This window comes from Erinaceus europaeus, chromosome 10 (assembly GCF_950295315.1).
Source record: "Erinaceus europaeus chromosome 10, mEriEur2.1, whole genome shotgun sequence".
NCBI lineage: Eukaryota > Metazoa > Chordata > Mammalia > Eulipotyphla > Erinaceidae > Erinaceus > Erinaceus europaeus.
Window position 1 is genome coordinate 12,710,351 of NC_080171.1, and position 25,722 is coordinate 12,736,072.

Consider the following 25,722-nt stretch of genomic DNA (forward strand, 5'->3'; position numbering starts at 1 on the left):
CCTTCGACTCGGTCACCAGCAGTGCCTCCATTTATAGCCTTGGCCTTATTTCTACCTTCCTGCTTATCTCTAAGTTAATTAACTAATCAAAAATCATTGATAGAGATAGAGACACTGACCCTTTTCAGCCCTGTCACCTTGACACAGGGTCACATCAACCCTTCTCAATGTCTCTGTATCAATAAATTTTTTAGATTGAGTTAATTTAGGAACAAGTAGAAAAGCAGAATTAAAGCAGAGGTTATATATTATAGACTGCTGGTGTGAGTGTGTGTGAGTGTGTGTGTGTGTGTGTGTGTGTGTGTGTGTGTGTGTGTGTATGTGTCCTTCCCTTTTCAATCTGCCTACATTCAGCATTACTTCACCACTTGGGAAGCTTGTCCACTGTAGATGGGGACCCGGGGCTGGAACCAGGATCCACCTGTGCTCTGGGTGCACCACTGCCCAGCCCTCCCTGTTTTCCTTCTGTCAGTGAGCTGGACAGAGGAAATCTCTGAGGCTTCAGTGTTTAGTGACTCAGACACTGATGGCTGTTGTCATTAGAAACAGGCTCTTTGCGGGCTCCTCAAACTGAGTCAGTGCTTTCGAAACCACTTCCTTGTCTCGCCACAGGGTACGTTCCCAGGAGGAAGGAGGGAGGAGGCCCCGGATGGAACAGTGAGGCCTGATGGGACTGAGCAGCTTGCAGGTTTGAGGTCCCTGGCTTCTCACTCAGAACCAGAGGCCCCAGCAAATGTGACAACAGATACCATTCAGGGTCACTGCTCTGGTGTGGACACAATGCTGAGACCTGACTCTGCACTGCCTCCACAGGCCCTTCAACTGACACCGTGAGGTAAGACTCTGATTACTCTTTGTGTGCGAAGAGACAGAGCTCAGAAGGGCTGAGTCAATTTCCCGAACATATACAGCTGGAGGCGACAGATCCCTGTCATGGCTGTGAGCGCAGGGTAGTGCTGAGTAGCCAGGGCTCCTGGGCACCTGGTCACATGTCCGTCGGCCAGCACTCACCCCAGGTTAGCTGACAATGGAAGCCACAGATCTGAAGACAGGAGTATCAGGTCTGGGACTTCAAGCAGCTAGTAGGAACTCGAAGCCTTCTTGATTTGGACAGAGATGACAGTGTGCAGCGATCACTCACCGGGGTGTGTGTGTAGGTGACGGCGTCCAAAATCTCAGCCACTTCCTCTGTCTCCTGAAGCCCACTGGTCTCTCCTGAAGCCTGGGTGGAGACAGGTGGGAAGGGGAGCAAGTTACAATGGGGGAAATCACAGAACTCAGCTCCTGAGAAGAAGCTGCGTGCGTGCATGAGAGACAGACAGACAGACAGACAGGGAATGAAAAAACACCAATGCATATGCTTGGCTATTCCTTTAGTTTCATACCATATCTTAAGGCTCAAGCAAACGGGGGGGGGGGGGCAGTTCAATAGATCTCTAGTCTCTCTAATATCTCTATTTTCATTTTTTAAAATATTCCCTTTTGTTGCCCTAGTTGTTTTATCGTAGTTATTACTGTTGTTGTTGATGTCATCACTGTTAGATAGGACAGAGAGAAATGAAGAGAGGAGGGGAAGACAGAGGGGGGAGAGAAAGACAGACACCTGCAGACCTGCTTCACCGCCTGTGAAGCGACTCCCCTGCAGGTGGGGAGCCAGGGGCTCGAACCGGGATCCTTACACTTTACGTCCTTGTGCTTTGTGCCACCTGCGCTTAACCCACTGTGCTACCGCCCAACTCCCTCTTTTTTCACTTTGTCCGGGTTTCCACCAATCTTTGTCACAACACGGTCCCTGCCCTTTCCAATCCCTGCACGTTGTCACTGGACTTCCATGTTTGGGACCACTGCAGTCTAGGTACATCTTCCTGGTTGCTGCCTTCATCTGTGCAGTTAACCTCTGTCCTAGCAGCCAAGAAGCCTGTGCAGAATGACTTCACAAACACCCCTTCACGTGTGCACATCTGGTCTGTTTCTTCTTGTGCCGTGCTCTCAGCAGCGCACCAGTGAAGGGGTGGACACACATATGGCTTCCCCGCTCTGAGCTTCACCCAAATACCAGGATGAAAGCAGCCTCTGGGAAAGCCAACATCCCTACAGAGGCAAATTCCATCCCTGGGCGGCTAGCCAGTAGAATGGGCCATCTTTTTGACACCTCGAGGATGAAAGGAACTTTAACTTGGAGGTTGACAGCACCCAAAGAGGGACGGGAATTCTAGGGTGACATGCCCGGCTCATCGCTGACTGTGGCATCACGGACAGCCTCTGCCTGGACGACTTCTTCTCCCCTGGCCGGCACCCACCCACTCGTCATGGCTCAGCTTAACTCCTTCAGTTCTCCCTCTTCCATTTCACTGCCCCCATCCATTCACCCACTGCAGAGTACTGGAGTCCCCACCCCCCCTCCGGGGGCCAGGCAGTGGTGCACCTGGTTAAGTGCATATATTAACAAGTCAAAGGACCTGCATAAGGATCCGGGTTTGAGCCCCCAGCTCCCCACCTGTGGGGGGAAGGGATTGGTTGCTTCACAAGTTGTGAAGCAGGTCTGCAGGTGTCCATCTTTCTCTTCCCCTTTCCCCCCTCTATCATCCCTTCTGCTATTTATTTCTCTTTGTCCTGTCCAATAAAATAGAAAAAAAAAAGAAAAGAAAAAAAAGGCCACCATGAACAGTGGGTTTGTAGTGCCAGCAGCGAGCCCCAGTGATAACCCTGGAGGCAAAGATAGAGAAAAAAACAAACAAAAAAAGGAGTTCATCATCTGATCGTCTGCACTACTCCAGCCTTTAGGGTCACGGTTAGTCAACAATTTGTTTGGCTCTATATGTTGACTCTTTTTTCAGCCACCAGGTTCCAGATGCCACCATGATGCCAACCGAACTTCCCTGGACAGATGACCCCACCAATGTGTCCTGGAACCCCGCCCCACTAGGGAAAGAGAGAGACAGGCTGGGAGTATGGATCTACCTGCCAACGCCCATGTTCATCGGGGAAGCAATTACAGAAGCCAGACCTTCCACCTTCTGCATCCCACAATGACCCTGGGTCCATGCTCCCAGAAGGATAAAGAATAGGAAAGCTGTCAGGGGAGGGATGGGATATGGAGTTCTGGTGGTGGGAACTGTGTGGAGTTGTACCCCTCTTATCCTGTGGTTTTTGTCAGTGTTTCCTTTTTATAAATAAAATTTTGTTTGTTGTCGGGAAATTGTGAGGAGCCTCACAAAGCACGCTGCATGTTTCTGCCTCCAGGCACCCGGCATTTCTTAAAACATTAAGCCAGCTCCCCCTGCTCCATCTGCAGTCCTGATACTATGGCCTATCTACATAATCATTGTTTTGCCTGAAAGATCCCCAACCCATTCCATTCCTTTGATCTATCTTCTTTCTACACTCAAGACCCTATATATATAGGCACCATGCATGGCACTTGGCACTTCTCCTAGTGCCAACCATGGTGCCAGTACTCAGTCCTGGCTCCTCGCACTCAGCAAGGCGTGCCTTCCACCAGCAGCACTATGTCCTGTCCTGTGCCCACGTTTGGGTGTGCACGTATTTAGGAGAAGCCTGAGGATGAGGATGGTGCCCACTACCCTTTTCTCCCCAGGCCTGTCACCAAAGGAGGGGCTCTGCAAAGGAGGAGAGGAGAAAGAGGGAGAGGAGAAAGAATAAAGAGGGTGCCCACCCCCACCACTTCCAACTTAGGGTGGCATCTGATTCATTTACCAGCCATGCACCGTCATCTGGATAAGTTAGTTACATCCACTGTGGCTTAGAGTTTTACCTCTGGTTTTAGAATCTTGGCAGGAATTCTAGAAACCAGGCCGTTGGCTAGACGTAACCTAACAGCTTAAAAGAACCATCCTGCCGCCTCGACCTCCCATTCACACACCCAAGAGAGGACTGGAGATTTTTACGGAAATAAGCCAGGGCTGGGTGGTAGTACAGTTAAGTGTGCCCATTTCCATGCACAAGGACATGGGTTCAAGACCCCATTCCCCACCTGTGTGTGTGTGTGTGTGGGGGTAGTTTCATGAGTGGTGAAGCAGTGCTGCAGGTGTCTTTCTCTCTCTCTTTCTTTCTCTATCTGCCCCTTTCCTCTCAATTCTCTCTATAGAGAGAATAATAATAATATAAATAAATAAATAAGCCAAGAAGTCTAAAACAGGACTTGGGAGCAGTGGCTGCCACAATGAGAGACTTTTGAGGCCTCCATGATGCTGGAAGGGAGGGAATGTCCAGGCACCCAGCACTGCCCTGACCACTGGCTGCTGGGGCCAAGGGTTCCCTGGGGTGGGGGTGGGGGGAGTTAGGTGGGGACTAGGGGGACTCACGGAGGATTCTTCAGCTTCGCACAGCTCCTCGGGGGTCCTGGGGTCAGGGTGCACGGTGAGCTGCTGTATGGAGCCCTGGAGACAAACACGGAGTCATCAGCTGTCATGACAAGGACACAGAACTACCCTGCTGCAGGCTCTAGCTTAGGGAGGCTCACTTTCAGCCAGCATGACACAGACCCCACTCGCTGAAGAGGTCCCCAGGGAACGTTCTGTTGGAAGCACCGACTAAGCTCATGTCTGCCCAACATCCACAGCCTGTTAGTGCAAAACCCTGAAATGGACCTATCCTCCCTCCTCCCAGGACTCTGCCTCTACTCAGTGCTGGACGGCTGACCTTGCCTCCCTGGTTCCAACCTGGCTTTCCCCACATACCATTGGTTCAGCCTCACGACCATCCCAAAGTGAGTGTGGAAAGCATTGGTAGTTGAATCTTAAATATATTTATTTATTTTCCCTTTTGTTGCCCTTGTTGTTTTTCATTATTGTTGTTGTTACTGATGTTGTCATTGTTGGATAGGACAGAGAAAAATGGAGAGAGGAGGGGAAGACAGAGATGGGGAGAGAAAGACAGACACCTGCAGACCTGCTTCACCGCCTGTGAAGCGACTCCCCTGCAGCTGGAACCGGGATCCTTACGCAGGTCCTTGAACTTTGTGCCACCTGCACTTAACCCGCTGTGCTACCACCCAACTCCCAGTAGTTGAATTTTAACTCCTTGAAAGTCACCACCTTCCACGGGACTACACACAGTTAAGAGTGGACTCTGCCCCGCACCAGCAGAGGAGGCGGCGGCAAACAGGTCATCCTCAGTGAACACCTGCAGCAACTCCAGGGTTTAGTTTGGAATGTCTGGTCATAAAAGCTCATATTGACAGGACTTGTAGGTGTCTCTCTGTCTCTCTCCTTCTTTGTTTCCCCCTCCCCTCTCAATTTCTCTCTGTCTTTATCCAGTAATAAATAAATGTATTTTTTTTTAAAAAACAAGACCATCATGGATACCATCATAGCTGCTTGCACTGCTGAAAGCTAAGTCTGTGCCCAGCGGCTTCCCCGCCCGGCAGGCCCTGGACTCACAATGAAGTGCTCCAGCCCCGCAGCTCCTGCGCCTGCATTGCCCACAAAGATTCCAGCGCTGGGCTCAAAAGCCAAGGGTCGGGAGGAGCGGTGGAAGGCGACTTGGCCGTGCTCCTCGCAGTCCACCAGGAGGGTCACTTCCTTGCCCTGCACGATCATCGCAAAGTGGTTCCACCTGTGCGTCATCACAGGCACGGGAAAGGCGGCTGCCTCCTGGGACACGGAGGATCCGGGCTCTGTGTAGTAGAGGATGACCCGCTGGCCACCGTCTTCCACGGCCGAGAGCCGCAGGCCCAGGTAGATGACCTTCTGGAAGGCATCGGTGATGGCAAAGAGCACGCCCCCCCGGGAGCTGCTGGGCTTCACAGTGACACTGATGGCAAAGTCCCTGAAGAAGGTGGGTGGGATGAGGGTCCGGACGGGGCGGCCCACGTTAGCGCCGGGCTCAAAGCTGTAGGCGGGGAAGCCACCATAGCCGGTGACGAAGGACACAGAGGAAGGCAGTGGGACGCCAATGAGCTCCGTGAGGTCCAAGTGGCCCTGTGATGCCGATTCTGCAAGGAGAGGGAAAGAGGCTTCGCACACACATATTCTCCTGCTCTCGGAAAACAGGGAGAATTTTAAAGTTATAAATGAAATGAAGAGGGTGGGGCGGGCGGTGGCACACCAGGTTAGGCATAGTGCAAAGCGCAAGGACCTATGCAAGGATTCAGGTTCAAGCCCCCAGCTCCCCACCTGCAGGGGGATCAGTTCACAAGTGGTGAAGCAGGTCTGCAGGTATTCGTCTTTGTCTCTCCCTCTGTATCTCCCCATCCCCTCTCAATTTCTCTCTGTCCTAGTCAATGAAAAAAAAAAAAATGGCCACTGGGAGTAGTGGATTCGTAGTGCAGGCACAGAGCCCCAGTGATAACCGTGGAGGAGAAGAAAAGAAAGAGAGAAAGAAAGAGGACTTATCAGGAACCCCAACATTACTTCCTTTTGATGAGAGAGAGAGAGAGATGCCCCAGAGCACTGCTCAGCTCTGGCTTATGGTAGTATTGAGGATTGAACCTGGGAGGTCAGAGCCTCAAGCATAAGAGTGATTTGCGTAACTATTATGCTGTCTTCCCTTCAATGATGCTTCTTTTAAAAAACTATTTATTTACTATTTATTAGAGAGAGAGAAATTCAGAAGGAAGGGGGAGAGGGAGAGACACCTGTAGCACTGCTTCATCACTCATGAAGCTTTCCCCCCCTGCAGGTGGGGGCTGGGGGGCTTGAACTCAGGTCCTAGTGCATGGTAACACGCACTCTCAGCTAGGTGCACCACCACCTGCCCCCCACCCCTACACACACGTAATGCTTCTTAATCACTGCTTTTCAGACATTCTGGCCCAGGACCATCCATGTAAATCCCGGTAGATGATGACGATGATGACAATGATAGAAGCATTCACTGTTCTCCACTTCTCTGCAGTCATTCTAGAAGTCGACTGGGAAGAGGTTATTATCTCCAGGTGCTGATTATGAAAAGGAGGCAGAGGTAGGGATCTGAAAACCTAGTCTCTGTATCCTTGAGCTCCCCCTAACAAGGACAACAGGAGCAATGGGTCTTTCCTACAATTCTAAAATCCTCAGTGCAGCCCTGGGATCCACCATGGTTCGCCTGCTTTGATAGCTCAAGAAATGAAGCCAGCAGTCTGACATGCCACAGCTGGTGAGCATCTGGATATGCTCACGTCAAGGCTGGTCTGACCTCAGGCTGATTCACTGCTGGAGTCTCATGAGGTGGGAAGAGGGGGCTGTCTCCCAGGACTTGAAGGTGAAGCTCAGCCTTGTCTGCATGCCTTGCCGAGGACCCTTTGGCAGCAAAGAGCATGCAGCCGAAACCCTGGGTAGGTCAGGCCCTCGGCCTTCCCTGGGGGATGGAGAGAGCTGTGTCCTAACTGTCCTTGTTGCCTCTCAAAGACAGCCACAGTGAGGATGTGATGGTGCCCACAGCCAGCAGCTTGCTGTGTGTGTGTGTGTGTGTGTGTGTGTGTGTGTGTGTGTGTCTGCATGACAGAAAGTGAGACACAGACAGTACAGAGCATAATGGTTATGCAAACAGACTCTCATGCCTGAGGCTCCAAAGTCTCAGGTTCAATCCCCCACACCACCATAAGCCAGAGCTGAACAGTGCTCTGGTTAAAAATAAATAAATAGGGGGCTGGGTGGTAGTGCACCTGGTTGGGTGCACACGTTACAGTGCACAAGGACTCAGGTTCAAGGCCCCAGTCCCCACCTGCAGGGGGAAAGCTTCACAAGTGGTGAAGCAGTGCTGCAGGTATCTCTCTGTCTCTCACCCTCTCTATCTCCCCCTCCCCTCTCGATTTCTGACTGTTTCTATCAAATAAATAAAGATAATTAAAAAAATTAAAAAATAAATAGGTGAAATACACACAATTATAAAATAATTAGGACACAAAAATGAATGATAATATGACACAGAAGGTGGCTAAAATGGTCCCCCTGCAGATGAGGACTGGGGGCTTGAACCTAGGTCTTCTCATATTGTAACATGTGTACCAACCCCCCAGACCCAAACTTCCTCCTCTTATGGAAGCCAGAACCAAGGTTTGAAAAGAGCTGGGTGGTGCATCATGTCCAGCCCCGAAACTTCTTCATCTTTTTTTATTATCTTTATTTATTTATTGGATAGAGACAGCCAGAAATTGAGAGAAAGAGAGAGAGAGGGAGAGAGATGGAGAGACACTAGCAGCCCTGCTTCACCACTCACAAAGCTTTCTCCTGCAGGTGGGGATGGGGGCTTGAACCTGGGTCCTTATACATTGTATTGTGTACTCAGCCAGATGTGCCACCACCCAGCCCCAAAGTCCCTCACCTTATAGAAGACAGAACTAAGGTTTGAAAAAGAACTGCAAGGTGCTGGTCAAAACTTAGATCTGATTCCCAATGTAGTACTTTTTTTTTTCCCTTTCCAGTTTCCCCCACTATGTATGAAAATAGAAATTAACTTTAATGGTGACAAAGGCCAAAAGGTGAAAAAGATGAGTCACTAGGTTAAATGTTCCATGAAGAAATTCTTTAAAAGTTTTGCAGGGCAGAAAAAGAAATAATAACAATAATAATAATCCCCTCAGGATCAAATAAACTTCCCAACCTGGAGATAACATGTTTGCTGCATGGACCACAGACTGAAAACCAACTGGCCCGATGCACAAAGCAAAGGAATGAGCAGGATGGTAAGAATCCAACTGGAAAGTGGGCGAGGGGTGAGAAACTCCTTTTACAGTCACAGAAGAAAGACAGTTCTTTGTCGGGCTCAGGCAAAAGTTAGTAAAGCCTAAAGTAGACTGCCTAGCGTTTTCCAAAATGGAGACCCCAAATCTCATCTGCTCTAGTCTTGCCATTAGGCCCCTGATTATTAAACAATTTGTTCTGTTTTATATCTTAATGTTTTTTTAGCCACCAAGTTGCAGGTGCTACCATGGCGCCAACCTTACTCCCCCTGGCAGATGGCCTCACCCATATGTCCTGGAACCCCACCTCCCCAAAGCACTGCCCCACTAGGGAAAGACAGAAACAGGCCGGGAGTATGGATCGACTTGTCAATGTTCATGTCTAGTGGAGAAGCAATTACAGAAGCCAGAACCTTCTGCACCCCATCATGATCCTGGGTCCATGCTACCAGAGGGATAAGCTTCCAGGAGTCGGGCGGTAGTGCAGCAGGCTCAGCGCACATGGCACAAAGTGCAAGGACCGGCAAAAGGATCCCAGTTCAAGCCCTGGCTCCCCACATGCAGGGGAGTCGCTTCAAAGGCAGTGAAGCAGGTCTGCAGGTGTCTATCTTTTTCTCCCCCTCTCTGTCTTCCCCTCCTCTCTCCATTTCTCTCTGTCCTGTCCAACAATGATGACATCAACAACAACAACAATAACTACAACAACAACAAGGGCAACAAAAGGGAAAATTAAAAAAAGAATAGGAAAGCTTCCAAATGGAGGGGATGGGATGTGGAACACAAGTGGTGGGAACCGTGTGGAATTGTACCCCTCTTATCCTATGGTCTTGTTGATCATTATTAAATCAATCAATAAAAATATATAAATATAATTATTGGGAGCTGGGCGGTAGCACAGCGGCTTAAGCGCAGATGGCGCAAAGCACAAGGACCAGCTTAAGGATCCCAGTTCGAGCCTCCAGCTCCCCACCTGCAGGGGAGTCACTTCACAGGCGGTGAAGCAGGTCTGCAGGTGTCTATCTTTCTCTCCCCCTCTCTGTCTTCCCCTCCTCTCTCCATTTCTCTCTGTCCTATCCAACAACAACGACATCAATAACAACAATAGTAACTACAACAATAAAACATCAAGGGCAACAAAAGGGAATAAATAAATGTTTAAAAATAAATATAATTATTTACTGATGAGCAAAAAGAAAGATAGCTCTTAAATATACAAAAAGATACTCACCTCCATCTGAATGAAGAAGGAGGCGGCCGAGGGACAGCGTTTCCGCTGTCAGATTGGCACTGAGGCAGCTGATAACAGGGTAACAGCTGAACTGGGTGTGGGTCAGGAATTGAGGAATCAGGCCATTCCAGGCACTGTCCATGGGGGAGAGAGGGGCAGAGAGAGAGAGAGACAGAGAGAGAGAGAGAGAGAGAGAGAGAGTGTGTGTTTGTGTGTGTGTGGGGGGGGAGGATGAGAATTGATGCAGGAGTGTGGGAGGCACCTGGACAATATTTATCAATATTCCAAGCAGGCAAGTGTCCGGGCCTTAAAGCCAGTCTCCCCCTCTCCCTCCCCCCTCTCTCCATGCTCCATTGCTGACACTATGGTCTATTTACATAATCATTGTTTTGCCTGCTCTATCTTCTTTCTACCTCGGCCCTGCCTGCAGGGTATGAATTAATCCCATCAGTTAAAACCCTCCAACAGTTGCTAAGGGAGTTTCTACCATTAGCCCCCTCTTTCCTTTTCTCTATCCCCTTTCCTAACCATTTCCTTTTCTGACTTGCCACTTCCAGTTTCTAAGATATAAAAGGGTTGTCTCTGATCAATAAAGATGCATTGCATTCCTGCTCCACCACGAGTTCTGTTTCCTTTCCCGTGTCGCTAAGTAAGCAGCAGCCCAGGTTGGCTTCGGTCGAGTTGTCTCCAACCGAGAGAGAACGTCCGTCCCCGGGAAGAAACACCCTCACGCTAGCCAGGCAGGCAAGTACTCATGACCTCCACCGTGACACCTGCATAGCTTTGTAAGTACAGACATAGAGACCCACACAGTGAGACAGACATAACACGCGCAGAAGGATATTCACTGCAGCACAGAGCCAAGACCTCTAATAGACCCTCTCTCCACCATCACTGGTCATCTCCATCAGGATCCGCTTGCGGGCCTCTACAGGGCCTTGCCCTCAGTGTAGAACAACAGTGGCGTGGCAGAAACTGCCCCACTGGGTCAACACCCTCTGCCACTCCAGGAAGATGGGTCCTGAAATGAGTGCAGCCCCAGCCCCCAAGGCACTTACTCCTTGCACCCCTTCTAGAAACTGGGAAACCTTTTCTTCCAGATTTCCTTTACTCACACATAGGCCTTCATTGTGTAGAAAGAAAGGCAGTCATAATAATCATGCTCCCCACTGAGACTGCTTTTCTTCCCCTGTTTAAAGATAAAAAACAAAACAAAACCTCCGGCGCCCAGCTGAGCGCCTAGCTTTGTCTCTGTTTAATCTCACCTGGTGAAAAGCTCCTCTCAAGGATCCTCTCCCCCCCTCCCCCCACTGAGGACTGGGAGGCTTCAGATTTCCTGAGGGGGCGCACCAGGACTGGGGGCTGGGGGACTTGGAGAATGGGGTGGGCAAGATGGAATGTTCAACAGAGAGAAAAGTCTGTGACTTCATGGGGAATAAACAGGCCCGAGCACTTCACCCAGTGGTTTGTCTCCAAGTGGTGTCCTGAGCTCCAGGGGCAGGTGGAGGGCTGGGGGGAGCTTACACGTGGTGACTCTGGAAACTCTTAATTCTACAAAGATTCTGCTTTCCAAATTAAAAGAAAAAACCCTGCAAATCTACCTAACCTTCTTTTACAGACAAGAAACAGAGGGAGGGAAGGAGGGAGGAAGAGAGAGAGACCCCTGACCAGAGGACACAGGAAGAGGCCAGTGGAGCTGGGAGGTAAGAGCAGACAAGAGACAGAGGGGAGTGAAAGCCTGCCAGTGGGAGAGCTGGGCGGACAGGTACCTGGCTACCATCCAAGGCTGCCCGCCCCTTCTGGTACAGACACTGCTTGGCAGCCCACTGCCATGAGCAAAGCCAGACAAGAGATCCAGGACATGTCACTTACCAAGCGGTGACTGGTTGGGGATGCGGTACATTGCTGCCCACCTCATATTAAGAGTCAAGTAGCGGGAATTGGGCGGTAGCACAGGGGGTTGAGCACACTTGGCACAAAGCGCAAGGACCGGTGCAAGGATCCCGGTTCAAGCCCCTGGCTCTTCACCTGAAGGGGGGGGGGTCACTTCACAAGTGGTGAAGCAGGTCTGCGGGTGTCTGTCTTTCTCTCCCCCTCTCTATCTTCCCCTTCTCTCTCCACTTCTCTGTCCTATCCAACAACGACGACATCAATAATAACTACAACAATAAAAAAACAAGGGCAATAAAAAGGAATAAATAAATATTTATCAAGAAAAAAAGAGTCAAATAGCATCGGTGGTAAGGATTCAGGTGAGGACCTGAGGCACCCACTTGGCGGAAACCAGACCACAGACATCCCTTCCTCCCCTCCCCATCCCCTGCAGCCCAGGCCTCAGGCCTTCCAGGGAGGGCAAGTGTGTCCACTTTAGGCCACACACAGGCTGGCCACAGAGGGAGCCAAGCCACGAATACTCAGGAAGCTCTAGTCAGCCCAGCCCTGCACTCCCCACCTCCCTCCACTGTCCCAGGGCGCATGGCCTGTGTGGTGAGGCGGGGAGCCACCACTGGCCTGGAATGACCCCTGCTCAGGGCCCACTGGCTTAGCTCCTCTTGGCCTCTGGTAGGAAGGCCACCTGCTCAGACAGCCACCAGGGAGGACAGAGAAGCCCGGGAGCCAAGACAAACAGGCTCAGCCACTCGGTGCACCGGCCTGACCTGGGATGGCTCTGTGCTGGGTGGGAGTCCAGCTGGAGGGCAGGTACCCCAGCATCGTGGAGGGCTCAGGCTGGGGAGGGGCAAGGCTGATCATGCAACCTTCTGGCCTGAAGACTCTGGAGTCCTTCATGGGAAGGGGGTCACACTGCCCCCACAGTTCCTAACAGTCTTTCTTTCTTCCTTTCTTTCTCTCATGTGGTGCCAAAGACACTTTGTTTCTCCTCCTTCTTCTGATTAGTGATTTACAAAATTAAAAAGTAACGGGTACAATTCCATACCATTCCCACCACCAGAGTTCTGTGTCCCCATCCCCTCCATTGGAAACTGTCACAGGTATGGGTTGTTATCACTCTTTCTTTCTTTCTCTCTCTCTATCTATCTCTCCCCCCTTTTTTCCCCTAAGGTCCTGCCTTCTCTTCTATTTTAAGTCACAGCCACACCTGTTACTACTTCCAAATGTCCTTCCTTTTTTCCCCTCTTCTCACTCAGGGTCCTGATGGAATTGGGGTTCAGAGCCCTCTAGTCATCACCCCCTAACATTTCTCCCCCTCTGGTAGTAGGGACCAAAATTCTTTTTGGAGTGCAGGAGGTAGGAGGCCTGGCTTCTGTCATTGCTTCTCCACTAGACATGGGCATTGGCAGATCTCCCGACAGCTCTTCCACAGAATAGCTGTGAGCTTTGAGTGAAATGACAAGAGCTAAAAGGCCCAGCTCCCAGAAGGTGCAGCCTCAGAGACCAACACCCCCGTAAAGGGCAGTGGAGTCAGGCTGGCCCCCACACCCACTAGGACCCCCCTCCGTGCTCACTCAGCAGCTGGAGATGCAGGCTCCCTCCTGCCTCCTGAATACTCAAGGAGCCCCTGGAGAAGTACACAGCCAAGGGGCAATCAGAGAGGCCGGGTGTGTGTGTGTGTGTGTGTGTGTGTGTGTGTGTGTGTGTGTGTGTGTGTGTGTGTGTGTGTGACTGCCCTCTGCTGTTGGACAAGCTGCTTCCCATCTCTGACCTCAGTTTCCCCCTCTGCACCTCAAAGAATAGACAAGGTGGACTTTCAGAATCTTCTTCATTCAGACACAGCCTAAGTCTTCAAAAGACTTTCTGGGGGCCAGGGAGGTGGCTCAGAGTAGGATTCATGCCTTCCATGTGTGAGGCCCTGGGCTCAATCCCCACACCACAGGAGAGCAGGACAGACCAGCAGAGCTCCAGGGGAGGTACAGCAGTGCTTTGCATCCAGACACCCCCAGAATCAGAGGAGAAGTTGGGTGTCTGCTTGTTCATAATCCAGGTTCTCTCTCTCTCTCTCTCTCTCACACACACACACACTGAAGAAGACTTTGTGCTGTAGTCTCTTTCACTCACTCTCTCTACCTCTGTCTCTCTGTCTCTCCCCCTTAAAAACTAACAGGAGAGCCTCCTCTCAGAGGGGGCTCGTAGGCAGAACACATGCCTCATAAGGATAAGATCCAGGGTTTGATCTCGAGCAATCCCCTTAAAAAAAAAAAAGAAAAGAAAAGATAAAGGGGGCGGGGGGTGGCACACCTGGTTGAGCGCACGTCTTACAATGAGCAAGGACTCAGGTTCGAGCCCCCGGTTCCACCTGCAGGGAGAGAGCTTCACAAGTGGTGAAGCAGGGCTGCAGGCATCTCTCTGTCTCTCTCTCCCCCCGACTTTTGCCTTCAAGGTTATTGCTTAGGGCTTGGTGCCTTCACTACAAACCCACTGTTCCTGGAGGCCATTTTCCCCCTTTTGTTGCCCTTGTTGTTTATCACTGTGGTTGTTGTTATTATTATTGTTACTGTTGTCATTGTTGGATAGGACAGAGAGAGATTGAGAGAGGAAGAGAAGACAGAGAGGAGAGAAAGATAGACACCTGCAGACCTGCTTCACCACCTGTGAAGTGGCTACCCTGCAGGTGGGGAGCCGGGGGCTCGAACCAGGATGCTTAAACTCTCATTTTCATGATGCCGTTGCCGTTTCACGATGTTCGTTGCTGAGTTTCCTCAACCCTCTTCCAGAGTGTGAATTGGAGGAGCTTTACAAAGAGCTGACACCTAGCTGTCATCAGTGCTGTACGTGGCATGCAGGCTCAGCTCAGAATCCAGGTGTCTCTGTTAAGAGTCCTCTGGCCCTGCTACACACAAGCTCCAAAGCCTTCACAGGCTCCCCAGTGTCCTGAAGACCATGTTGAAAGTCCATTCAAAAGCCCTCCCCCCCCCCCCGCCCCATGAATCAACGTGAAGTGAGATCAGCCAGAAAGAGAAGGATGAACATGGGATGATCCCACTCACAGACAGAAGTTGAAAAATAAGAACAGAAGGGAAAACACCAAGCAGAACTTGGACTGGAGTTGGTGTAGTGCACCAAAGTAAAGGATTCTGGGAGGACGGGCAGGGGACAAGGGAGGGTTCACAGCCTGGAACATGATGGCAGAGGAGGGTCTAGGTGGGGGGGGGCTAGAGTGTTATGTGGAAAACTGAAAAATGTTACACATGTACCAACTACTGTATTTCACTGTGGACTGTAAACCATTAATCCTCCCCCAATAAAAGAAAAAAAACTATAGAGAAAAATGATAGAAAATATAGAGAAATAAAAATAGAAGGGGGAAAAAGAGGCTCACTGCTTCAACTCCCCCCTCTCCCCTTTCCTGCTCTGTTTCTGCTCCCTTTTCTTGGCAGCACCATTCCCCCATCTTCTCACAAATCGTTCTAAGTTTGTTCAGCTGCACCCCAAAACACTGGCGCCTTGGCCCCACACAGCTATCACCTCTTCCTGTGGCCACCCCACCCACAGCAGGGCCGGGGAGCCAGCAGGCCCTCAGTGAGGGGCTCTGAGGAAAGGGGACAGACAGACACAGGGGTGCGACTGGGGCTACACTGACTTCAGACGCAGCTTCCCCCAGGCCCTGGAACACAGCTCCCGCTCCCTCTGAGGACACAGGGAGGAGACACCAGATGGCTGGCGTTCCTCAGAGATAGACCAGGCACAGGAAAGTCTGAACAGTCACTACAGGGTGAGACCTTCCTCCCAGGGGTCCAAAGCCAGTTTCCTTGGCAACCAGGGCAGAATCCCAGCAGAAAAGAAACAAACAGGGCAGGGCCCAGGGTTTTTATTTTATTTTATTTTATTTTTCCACGAGATGACAGCAGTCTGGCGAGAGGAGGTAAGGAGTAGGAACCTGTCCCCCTACTGCTTCCAGCCACAGGGCTCAGGAGGACAGCTGCCACCTCCCCTCCTGGTCCAGCTCAGTTTACTCTGTGACCCAGGCCTGAGCACCCTGGGGCAGTAGCTGGGCTTTGGAGCCCTGCCTCCCTAGGGAGCTGTAGCAGGCTTTGCTAAACTCCATCTCACAGAAGAGCATCTGGGACTCGGGCCCATGCTGGCACTTGCTCACATTTCATGTCTGCAGGGACTAAGTAAGGTGCATTTCCCTGGCTCAGGCTCAAAGCCAGTTGACGAGAAGCCAGAAAGAAGACAAGACCGGGAGGTTAAGGAAGCCCAGAATCATGCGCGGTGACACCCCCTGGTGGCCACACAGAGAACTACTGCTCCACAAAACCAAGCAAGACTGCAGGTTGCCTTGGCCAGGAACACTGCTATGGGCAAACTGAAAGAATGGAGAATCTGAAGAGTCTGAAAGGGACTGAAGAGAGTGGGGGTAGATAGCATGATGGTTATGCAAAGAGACTTACATGCCTGAGGCTCCGAAGTCCCAGGTTCAATCCCCTGCACCACCATAAGTCAGACCTCCAGGCCCGTGTCTTCTCTCCTCCCACACCCTTGAAGGCAGAGGAAGTGGGGAGCTCAGTAAGCCACAAACTACATGCTGAAAGGGTGCCCTTTCATTCCTGAGACTCCGAGGTCCCAGGTTCAATCCCCTGCACCACCATCAACAGAGCTAAGCAGTGCTCTGGTCTTTCTCTCTGTATCTTTCTCATTAAAATAAATAAATATGGGGGGCTAGATAGCATAATGGTTATGCAAATAAGACTTTCATTCCTGAGGCTCCAAAATCCCAGGTTCAATCCCTCCACACCATCATCAGCCAGAGCTGAGCAGTGCTCTGGTAAAAAACAAAAAACAAAACAAAAACAAATGCAGATCAGCTCAATTTTGGGGTGAACTCCAGAAAAAAGTTTCTTCTGCTACACGTGGGGTGCAAGGCTATCTGATTTTTGTTGCCTCAGGAAACATTGGAGGGGGGGCTCCTGCAACTCCCTGGACACCCTGAGAAACTTTGACCCCCCATCTGGACAAATCTAAATGTTGTTGTTGTGACCAGAGTCTCACTGTTGCAGGATGGCTTTTTTCAGAAAGAGAGAAGAGAGGGAAAGACACCCCTGCCTTGGAGAAGCTTCCTTCCCCTAATACGGTCTAAACAGGCTCAGGGCTGGTTCACACACAGCCTCTCAGATGAGCTGTTTTGCCATCCCAACAATGTCGAGCCTTAAAGCCAGCCCCCCCCCCCCATTGCTGACACTACGGTCTATTTACATAATCATTGTTTTGCCTGAAAGATCCCCACCACGTTATCCCCTCAGGGTATGGCTAATTCTGTTAAAACTATCTCAACAGTTGCTAAGGACGCTTCCACCTTCCCAGCCTGCCTTTTGCCTCTCTCCCCCCCCCCTTTCCTAGCCATTTCCGTTTCCAACTTGCCACTTCCGTTTTTTTACCCAATAAAACCCACTGCTATTCCAGTTTTGCTCTTTTTTTCTCTTCCACATCCTGACCCAGAGAAGACCTGGAGAAGGGCTGGTGGGCATAGTGGGAGACAGCCATTTTGCTAGCTCCACGGGGCCTAAACCTCTGTGCTCACACCCAACTCCGGGGCATCCGTGTGAATAAAGATTTGCGTTCCCGCTCCGCCACGAGTTCCTGGTCTCTTCTCTCTCCCCCGAGATGCAACCCGACACAACAAGTCTAAGTCTCCAGAACGTGAGGTGACCTGAGACTCCCACCTGCCTGGCTGGGCCTCTCTCGATCTGTCCACTGGCCCCTCACGGCTTCTCAGTGTCCAACAAGGAGGTGGAAAGGCCTGCCTGGGAGGTCAAGGCTACAGTGGCTCGGCGCTCTGTCTTGACTAGGCTCCTCTTTCTGAGCACAGGGCTCCTCATCTAGGAAACCAGAGATTTGGACTAAATGCTTTCCAATAGCCTTTTCCAAGTGTGAGCGAGCGTCTCCAGTTCTGTGCCCTCTATCTTCTGCCAGTCTGCTTCTCTCTACCCCACTCCTTTGCCCTCCCTGCCAGGTCCTCGAGTACAGCAGCCTTGAGGCCTGGAAGGGATGACTCCACAGGGCCCAGGACAAATTCAGCTCTCCCCACAGACTTCCTTTGGACAGTGTGGCCAGACCAGAAGAGGGATTTCTGTGCCCAGAAAACTGCCACGCCCTCGGCTGGGAGGAAGCATCCCCACACCCAGGCCAGAATCCTCAGAGGTTCCTGGTCCCACCCGACCGCCCTCCCTCCCTAGGAAAAGCTCACACAGCAGAGCTGACAGCACGTGACATGCAGGGAGCATGGAATCTGTCTACATCCAGAAGAGGAAAAAAAAAATGAAAGAGGTTCTTAGAAAAACCCACCACCCTATGCATTTCTTAGAAAAAGAACTATTTCCCTACCAGGAGGGGGGTGGGGGTCCTGGATCAACTTAGAAAGGAGACTGGGACTTGGCAACAATCAAAGACCTCATTTTCTGAATTACAGACGCGCGTTTTTCTACATGTAAACTTAGAACGCCTCCTTCCCTTCTCCAGTTTTTACATCTAGCACAGTGATTCTCCTGCTCAATGAACTCACTGTGTCCGCTCTCCTCCACGTCTCTCTCACACTCCTGCCTCTGCCTTACACTGAGAAAAGGATGGTTTCGAAAGGGCCTGGAGGTGGGCTGCCCTGACCCCCCTCACACACACTGGAAGGTGCTGGGTCCAGTCAAGAGCCCCAGTGAGAAGCCATCTGCACTCACCCAGCTTTCGCCAGGAGAGAAGCAAGCTAGGGGTGCTCTCTCATTCTGCAGAGGAAGCTCAGCCCTGCGAGGGGTAACAGATACCCCCCACCCCACAGTGAGGAGCCAGCACTGGACCCTGTCCGTCACAGTCCTCCCTGGGGCCCTTGTCCACCCCTCAGCATCTCTGTGCAAGCTAATGGCTAATTCCCTTCCTTTGAGATGGTCAGACACGGGTTCACAGTGCAGGGACCATGCAAAGCCACCTTTTGGTCCTCAGCACCAGCACAGAAGCTGGCAAGGGTGACAGGGTATGTGTGCGTCGGGGGTGAAAGACATGAAACAATTACAGCGGCTTGATGAATGTTCTGTTCACAGAGCTTCCCACAAAGCATCTCGTGTTCACACTCAGCTAGCTACGCGGTAGATCGAATGTGATCATTGCTATACACGATTGAATATGACCTTGCTATACACATGAGGGAGCTGGGGCCATGAGGGCAGGGAGTGGCAGGAGCCGGGATTCAGAAGATCTGACTCAGCCACACATCAGGGTCACCCAGGGAACTTTTTAAACACATGGAGGTTGGGAAATGGCCCGCCCAGTAGAGGGCGCGCACTGTCATGCATGGAGACCTGAGCCAGAGTCCCCAGCCACTGTGTGGGAGCAGCTGCAGGGAGGGAGCTTCGTGGGCCATGGGCGGTGCTGCAGTGTCTCTCCTCTGTCTAAAAATAAAAGGAAAAATAAATGGCCACTAGGAGCAATGGAGTTGTGCAGGCACTGGGCTCCATAACCCTGGGGGCAAAAGGGGAAAACGAAGGAGAGAGGGGAAAGAGGGGAGGGGAAGGGGGGAGGGGGGAGGGGGAGGGGAGGGGGGGAGGGGAGGGGGGAGGGGGAGGGGAGGGGGAGGGGAGGGGAGGGGGAGGGGAGGGGAGGGGAGGGGAGGGGAGGGGAGGGGGAGGGAGGGGAGGGGGAGGGGAGGGGAGTGGAGGAGAGGAGAGAAGGGGAGGGGAGGGGAGGAGAGTAGAGAAGGGGAGGAGAGGAGAGGGGAGAGGAGAAGAGGAAAGGGGAGGGGAGGAGAGGGGAAAGGAGAGGAGGGGGAGGGGAAAGGAGAGGAGGGGAGGAGAGGAGAAGGGAGAGAAGAAGAGGGGAGGGGAGGGGAGAGGAGAGGAGGGGAAGGGAGGGGAGGAGAGTGGAGGAGAGGAGAGGAGAGGAGAGAAGGGGAGGGGAGGGGAGAGTAGAGAAGGGGAGGAGAGGAGAGGGGAGAGGAGAAGAGGAGAGGGGAGGGAAAAGGAGAGGAGGGGGAGGGGAAAGGAGAGGAGGGGGAGGGGAAAGGAGAGGAGGAAGGGGAGGGGAGGGGGAATGGGGGAGGGGAGAGGGGAGGGGAAGGGAGAGGAGAGGAGGGGAGGGAAGGGGAGGAGAGTAGAGAAGGGGAGGAGAGGAGAGGGGAGAGAAGAGGAGAGGGGAGGAGAGGAGGGGAGAGGAGAAGAGGGGAGGGGAGGAGAGTGGAGGAGAGAAGAGGGGAGGGGAGGAGAGGGGAAAGGAGAGGAGGGGGAGGGAAAAGGAGAGGAGGGGAGGGGAAAGGAGAGGAGGGGAGGGGAAAGGAGAGGAGCGATGGGGAGGGGATGGGGGAGGGGAGGGTAGAGGGGAGGGGAGGGCAGAGGGGAGGGGAGAGGAGAGCAGAGCGGAGGGGAGGGGAGGGGGAGGTCACTTCAGTTGCCCTGCATAATGCAATCAGAGCTTCCCTGGGCCTGGCCTGTGGGAGTCTAAGGTTCCCTCCAAATCAGAGTCACTGGGAAGAGGTGGTCCCGGGCTTTGGTATCACACAGATTTGGGCTTATATGCCGGGCCTGCCACTCACTGGTGAGGGGCTCTGGACTCTGTCCTCCAGATGGGGGGCAGCGCCCCTCAGCACAGGGAGCTCCTGACACCCATTGTGAGCCCTGTTTCAAGTGGGCTCAGCCCGTGGCGGGACGGGTCCTGTGCTGGGTTTGTCCATTTAGCCTACAGGGCTCCTCCAACAGTGTGTCAGCCATTAAATGATCGTGTGGTTAGAGGGCTGGAGAGACAGGACAATGTTTCTGCCTGAGAATCTGGGAGTCCCAGGGTCAATCGCCAGCATCCCCATCAGCCAGGGTTGAGCAGTGCTCTGGACTCAGTTGGGGTCAGTAATCAATCAATCTCTCTCTCTCTCTCTCCTCTCTCTTTCTCTCTCTTTCTCTCTTTGTCTGTGTCACATTATAAAATAAAAAATAAACAAAGTAGCATGATATGATTAAATATCTAGGTCTCTAATGTTCCTACTTATGACCACAGAATGTGAGCTCAGATCTACAAGGATGCAGAGGTCACACAGGCTCCTAAGCTGAATATGGGCCCCAGATCACATCAAATCGATGGGGTTTACAGTCAATAATATTTATACCCCTTTCCCATATTAGGGAGCTACTCTCTTCCCTGATCCAGCTTTCTGGTCCTTTTTCCAGCCATGACATCATCTCCCCAGACAATAATTAAGATCCACCTGCATATCAGATTTCAGGCTCAGGCAAAAAGGAAAAAAAAAAAAAAACACTAGTATAGCCACAGGCCCTTTGGAATATAACTAAAATATGCCTACTAGCTATCTACAAAATGGAGACCACCCCCCCAACTCTTCATCTGCACTATTCCAGCCTTTACGTTTATGATTGGTCAACAATTTATTTGGCTTTATATGTTAACTCTCTTTTCAACCTCCAGGTTCCAGATGCTAGCATGATGCCAACCAGACTTCCCTGGACAGACAATCCCACCAATGTATCTTGGAGCCCCACCTCCCCAGAGCCCTTCCCCACTAGAGAAAGAGAGAGACAGGCTGGGAGTATGGATCGACCTGCCAACGCCCATGTTCAGCGGGGAAGCAATTACAGAAGCCAAACCTTCCACCTTCTGCATCCCACAATGACCTTGGGTCCATACTCCCAGAGGGATAAAGAATAGGAAAGCTACCAGGGGAGGGGATGGGATACGGAGTTCTGGTGGTGGGAACTGTGTGGAGTTGTACCCTTTTTATCCTATGATTTTGTCAACGTTTCCTTTTTATAAATAAAAAATTTAAAAAAAAAGAAATGAGAAATCTAGCCTGCAAAAAGTATGATGTGATGTGTTACTCTCTCTCTCTCTCTCTCTCAGACACACACACATACATACACACACACACACACACACACACACACACCACTTGAGCTAAGCAGAAATTGGTTCTAGTTGGGGGCCGGCAGTGGTGCACCGAGTTAAACACACATAGTACGAAGCACAAGGACCTGCACAAGGATCCAGGTTCAAGCCCCAGCTCCCCACCTGAGGGGGCGGCACTTCATCATCAGTGAAGCAGGCGTCTTTCTTTCTCCCTCTCTATCTCTCCCTCCTCTCTTTATTTCTCTCTGTTCTATCCAGTCAAATGAAAAAAATGACCGCCAGGAGCAGTGGATTAGTAGTGCTGGCACCAAGTCCCAGTGAAAACCCTGGAGGCAAAAAAAGAGAGGAAGGAAGGAAGGAAGGAAGGAAGGAAGGAAGGAAGGAAGGAAGGAAGGAAGGGGCTCGAGTGCAAGAATGACACACAACTCCCAGAAACATGCAGTGGGTCTTAGTGTCTTGCTGCAGAGAGTGACTTCACAGCCCTCTGCACCCCTTCCTCACACCCTGTCCCAGGAACGCAGTGACCACATGCGCCAGGGGGTGCAGGGAAGGTCAGGAGGTGCGGACAGGCCCCAGCAGCCACGGGCACCTGGGAAAAGCTTTGTAGTCACTCCTCCTGGTTTAAGGACTCCCCCCCGCAAGCCCCTGGCGATTTGGGGAACAAAGACCCTTTGAGTGGACGGCGGGCCTGGAATCGAGAGGATGACATCAACTGCAGTGAGTCACGGATCCCAGCACGCAGCTCAGGGAACATGGTCCAGGCTCAGTGGGAGACCTCACACAAAAAACAGGCACAGGAGAGAGAGGTGGGGCTGTCAGAGGCACCGGAGGGGGCCAGCCAGCAAGCTGCATGGGTGGACACCCTGCCCTGGGAGCTTCTGCAGGCTGCCAGGCCCAGCACTCAAACTGTACCCCCAGGCCAGAACAGAAAGCCTGCCAGCAGGGGGGAGGGTGGCTAAGGAGAGGGCCAGGATCACTCTCCTAACACCTATGCACACAGAATTCCATGTCAGCACATGTACACACAACCATGCACACACTCAGACACACTCTCACCTGTTCACAGTAACCCAGGGACACACACGGACATATATATTCACCCGTGCACATCCACACACACACACACACACACCTCACCACTCACACCAGAGCACTCAGACTTCATGTGTTCGACATGCTGAGTCCTCATGAGCGTCTCATTTAGTGAAAGGATTCCGTAGCTCAAAACCCATCCCCACTGCAAAGCCCCATGCTATTTACTAATGCTGAGGTTGGGGCACTGCAGGAAAGACTCCTGCCTACAGAAAGTCTGCTCAGCTGGTAGAGCACACATGTGCCCAGGGGTGAGGGTGGGCGCTCGAGCCACAGCACCACAGCACAGCACACCGCAGCACAGCACCTGGGGAAGCTCCATGGATAGTGCGGTGCTTCTTTTTTTTTTTTTTTTTAATTTCTTTATTGGGGAATTAATGTTTTACATTCAACAGTAAATACAATAGTTTGTACATGCATAACACCCCCCCAGTTTCCCATATAACAATACAACCCCCACTAGGTCCTCTGTCATCCTTCTTGGACCTGTATTCTCCCCACCCACCCACCCCAGAGTCTTTTGGTGCGATACGCCAATTCCATTTCAGGTTCTACTTGTGGTTTTTGTTTGTTTGTTTGTTTGTTGTGGTTCTATATTGTCTCTGCTTCACTCTTTCTCCCTCTCTCCTCTATCAGAAATTAAAAACAAGTAAGCAAACAAAAGAAGTCTGCAGGGAACAGTGGAATCACCTCAGAGTAAAAACAGGAAAGGAAATCTGCAGACTCCTCTATGTTTGTTTATTTCTTACTGGATAAAGACAGAGAGGAATTGATAAAGGGAGGAAGACAGAGAGACACCCGCAGCCCTGCTGTCCCGTGAAGCTTTCCCCCTGAAGGTGGGGACCAGGGGCTTGAACCTGGATCCTTGCACACTGTAATGTCAGCACTTAACCAGGTGTGCCACCGCTCAGCCTCTAGACTCCCCTAACTCCCTCTTTAAAGGTCTGAAGATCTTTGACTGCAGTTCCTATAGACGTTGTGTTTGTCTGTCTGTTGTCAGGCCATTTTAAAGCTTGTGGTCAGTGGCAGTTTATAAGATTGTAAGATTACAGGGTGGAGTCCCACAGCGCATCCACCAACAAAGCTCTGTGTGCTCACCCTCCCAGGATAACCACCATGCTCCTCACAGTCTTGGGGTGGCCTCTTACTTTGGGGTTGTTGCTTTAGCTTGCTTATTTGATGCTTCTCCTCCTCCTCCTCCCCTTTTTTCCTCTTCTGCTCCTCCTCCTCCTTCTCCTCCTCTTTCTTGTCCTTCTCCTCTTCATTCTCCTTCTTCTCCTCCTACTCCTTCTCCTTCTCCTCCTCTTCCTCCTTCTTCTCCTCCTTCTTCTCCTTCTCCTCCTTCTCCTCCTCCTTCTCCTCCTCCTTCCTTTTTCCTCTTCTTCTCCTCCTCCTTCTTCTTCTCCATCTTCTCCTCCTCCTCCTCCTCCTTCTTCTTTTTGTAAGTTCATGTGTTTCAGTTCTCTAGTTCTCATATCTGAATGGAATTCAGTGAACCACCCGGGAGTTATCTTTCACCTTCTTTCTTACTTTGCTAAGCATTCTCACCTTCAGTTCCATTCATTTCGTCCCAAAGGACAAGATGCCGTTTTTCCATTGCAGACTAGTATACCATGGACTACATATCCCCTAACTGCTCTATCCAGTGAAGCTATAGATAAATTTGGTTTTTATATTCTCTCCCTATGAGTTAAAACCTCAGAATATCAGTACTGGGTCATGTCTTCACAGAGCATTGAACCCAATTAATTCATTCGCTTGAAAGTAATGTTAGGAATGACAGATCAATGTGATGGTCCCATTCACAGACAGAAGTTTAAAAGTAAGAACAGAAGCGAAAACACAAAGCAGAACTTGGACTGGTTTGGTGTATTGCACCAAAGTAAAAGATTGGGGAAGGGGGCAGGGGTAGATAGCATAATGGTGATGCAAAGAGACTCTCATGCCTCAGGCTTCAAAGTCCTAGGTTCAATCCCCTGCACCACCACAAACCAGAGTTGCTGAGTACTCTGGTAAAGAAAAAAAAAAAGGTTTTGGGGTGGAAAGTGGGGTGGTGGTGAGGAGGAGGTGTTCAGGTCCTGGAACATGATGGCAGAAGAGACCTAGGTTGGGAGTTAAGAGTGTCATGAGGAAAACTGAGAAATGTCCCATATGTACCAATTTATTTTACTGTGGACTGTTCACTATAAATCCTCCCAATAAAGAAAAAAGAAGGGGACGGTAGCACAGCAAGTTAAGCACACATGGCACAAAGCACAAGGACCCGTGTAAGGATCTGGGTTTGAGCCCCGGCTCCCCACCTGCAGGGGGACCGCTTCATAAGTGGTAAAGCAAGTCTATAGGTGTTATCTTTCTCTCCCCCTCTCAGTCTTCTGCTCCTCCCTCCATTTCTCTGTCCTATTCAACAACAACATCAATAGCAACAACAATAATAATAACCACAACAACAATAAAAAACAACCAGGGCTTCCATTCCAGATGGTTCACTTTTTAACAAAGTCCCCAAACCTAGATATAGACCAGGTCCCCTGAGATAGAGCATATGTTCACACGTATCCACAAACTAGGGCAAAATATATACCTGAAAGCAAAAGTACACAAGAGTCTTCAGTGAGTACCCCCCAACACTTCATCTGCACTATTCCAGCCGTTAGGTCCATAATTGTTCAACAATTTGTTTGGCTTTGTATGTTAACTCTCTTTTCAGCCACCAGGTTCTGGATGCCAGCAAGATACCGACCAGACTTCCCTGGACAGACAACCCCACCAATGTGTCCTGGAGCCCTGCTTCCCCAGAGCCCCACCCACTACTGGTTCCTTGGGTCCATACTCCCAGAGGGATAAAGAATGGGAAAGCTGTCAGGGGAGGGGATGGGATGTAGAGATCTGGTGGTGGGAATTGTGTGGAGTTGTACCCCTACTATCCTACGGTTTTGTTAATGTCTCCTTTTTAAATAAATAAATAAACAAACAAAAAACAGGGCAACAAAGGGGAAAA

General features: G+C 51.1%; 1 protein-coding gene and 1 long non-coding RNA gene across 3 annotated transcripts in view; one reads left to right on the forward strand and one right to left on the reverse strand.

Annotated features, from left to right (window-relative positions):
• Positions 1-25,722, reverse strand: part of COL15A1 (collagen type XV alpha 1 chain) — a 140,160-nt gene that overhangs the window by 82,129 nt on the left and 32,309 nt on the right. Inside the window, exons 3-5 of the mRNA XM_060199107.1 lie at positions 5,403-5,956; positions 4,326-4,400; positions 1,142-1,222 (exon numbers count right to left, since the gene is read on the reverse strand). Coding sequence (XP_060055090.1) covers positions 1,142-1,222; positions 4,326-4,400; positions 5,403-5,956 — 710 coding nt within the window. The remainder of the gene's footprint in view (positions 1-1,141; positions 1,223-4,325; positions 4,401-5,402; positions 5,957-25,722) is intronic.
• On the forward strand, positions 663-21,499 carry LOC132540829 (uncharacterized). Of its 2 annotated transcripts, XR_009551953.1 has the most exons (4): positions 663-835; positions 6,766-7,276; positions 8,525-8,626; positions 21,195-21,499. It is a non-coding gene; the product is annotated as an uncharacterized LOC132540829 (long non-coding RNA). The 2 variants fall into 2 exon arrangements; XR_009551952.1 differs by lacking the exon at positions 6,766-7,276.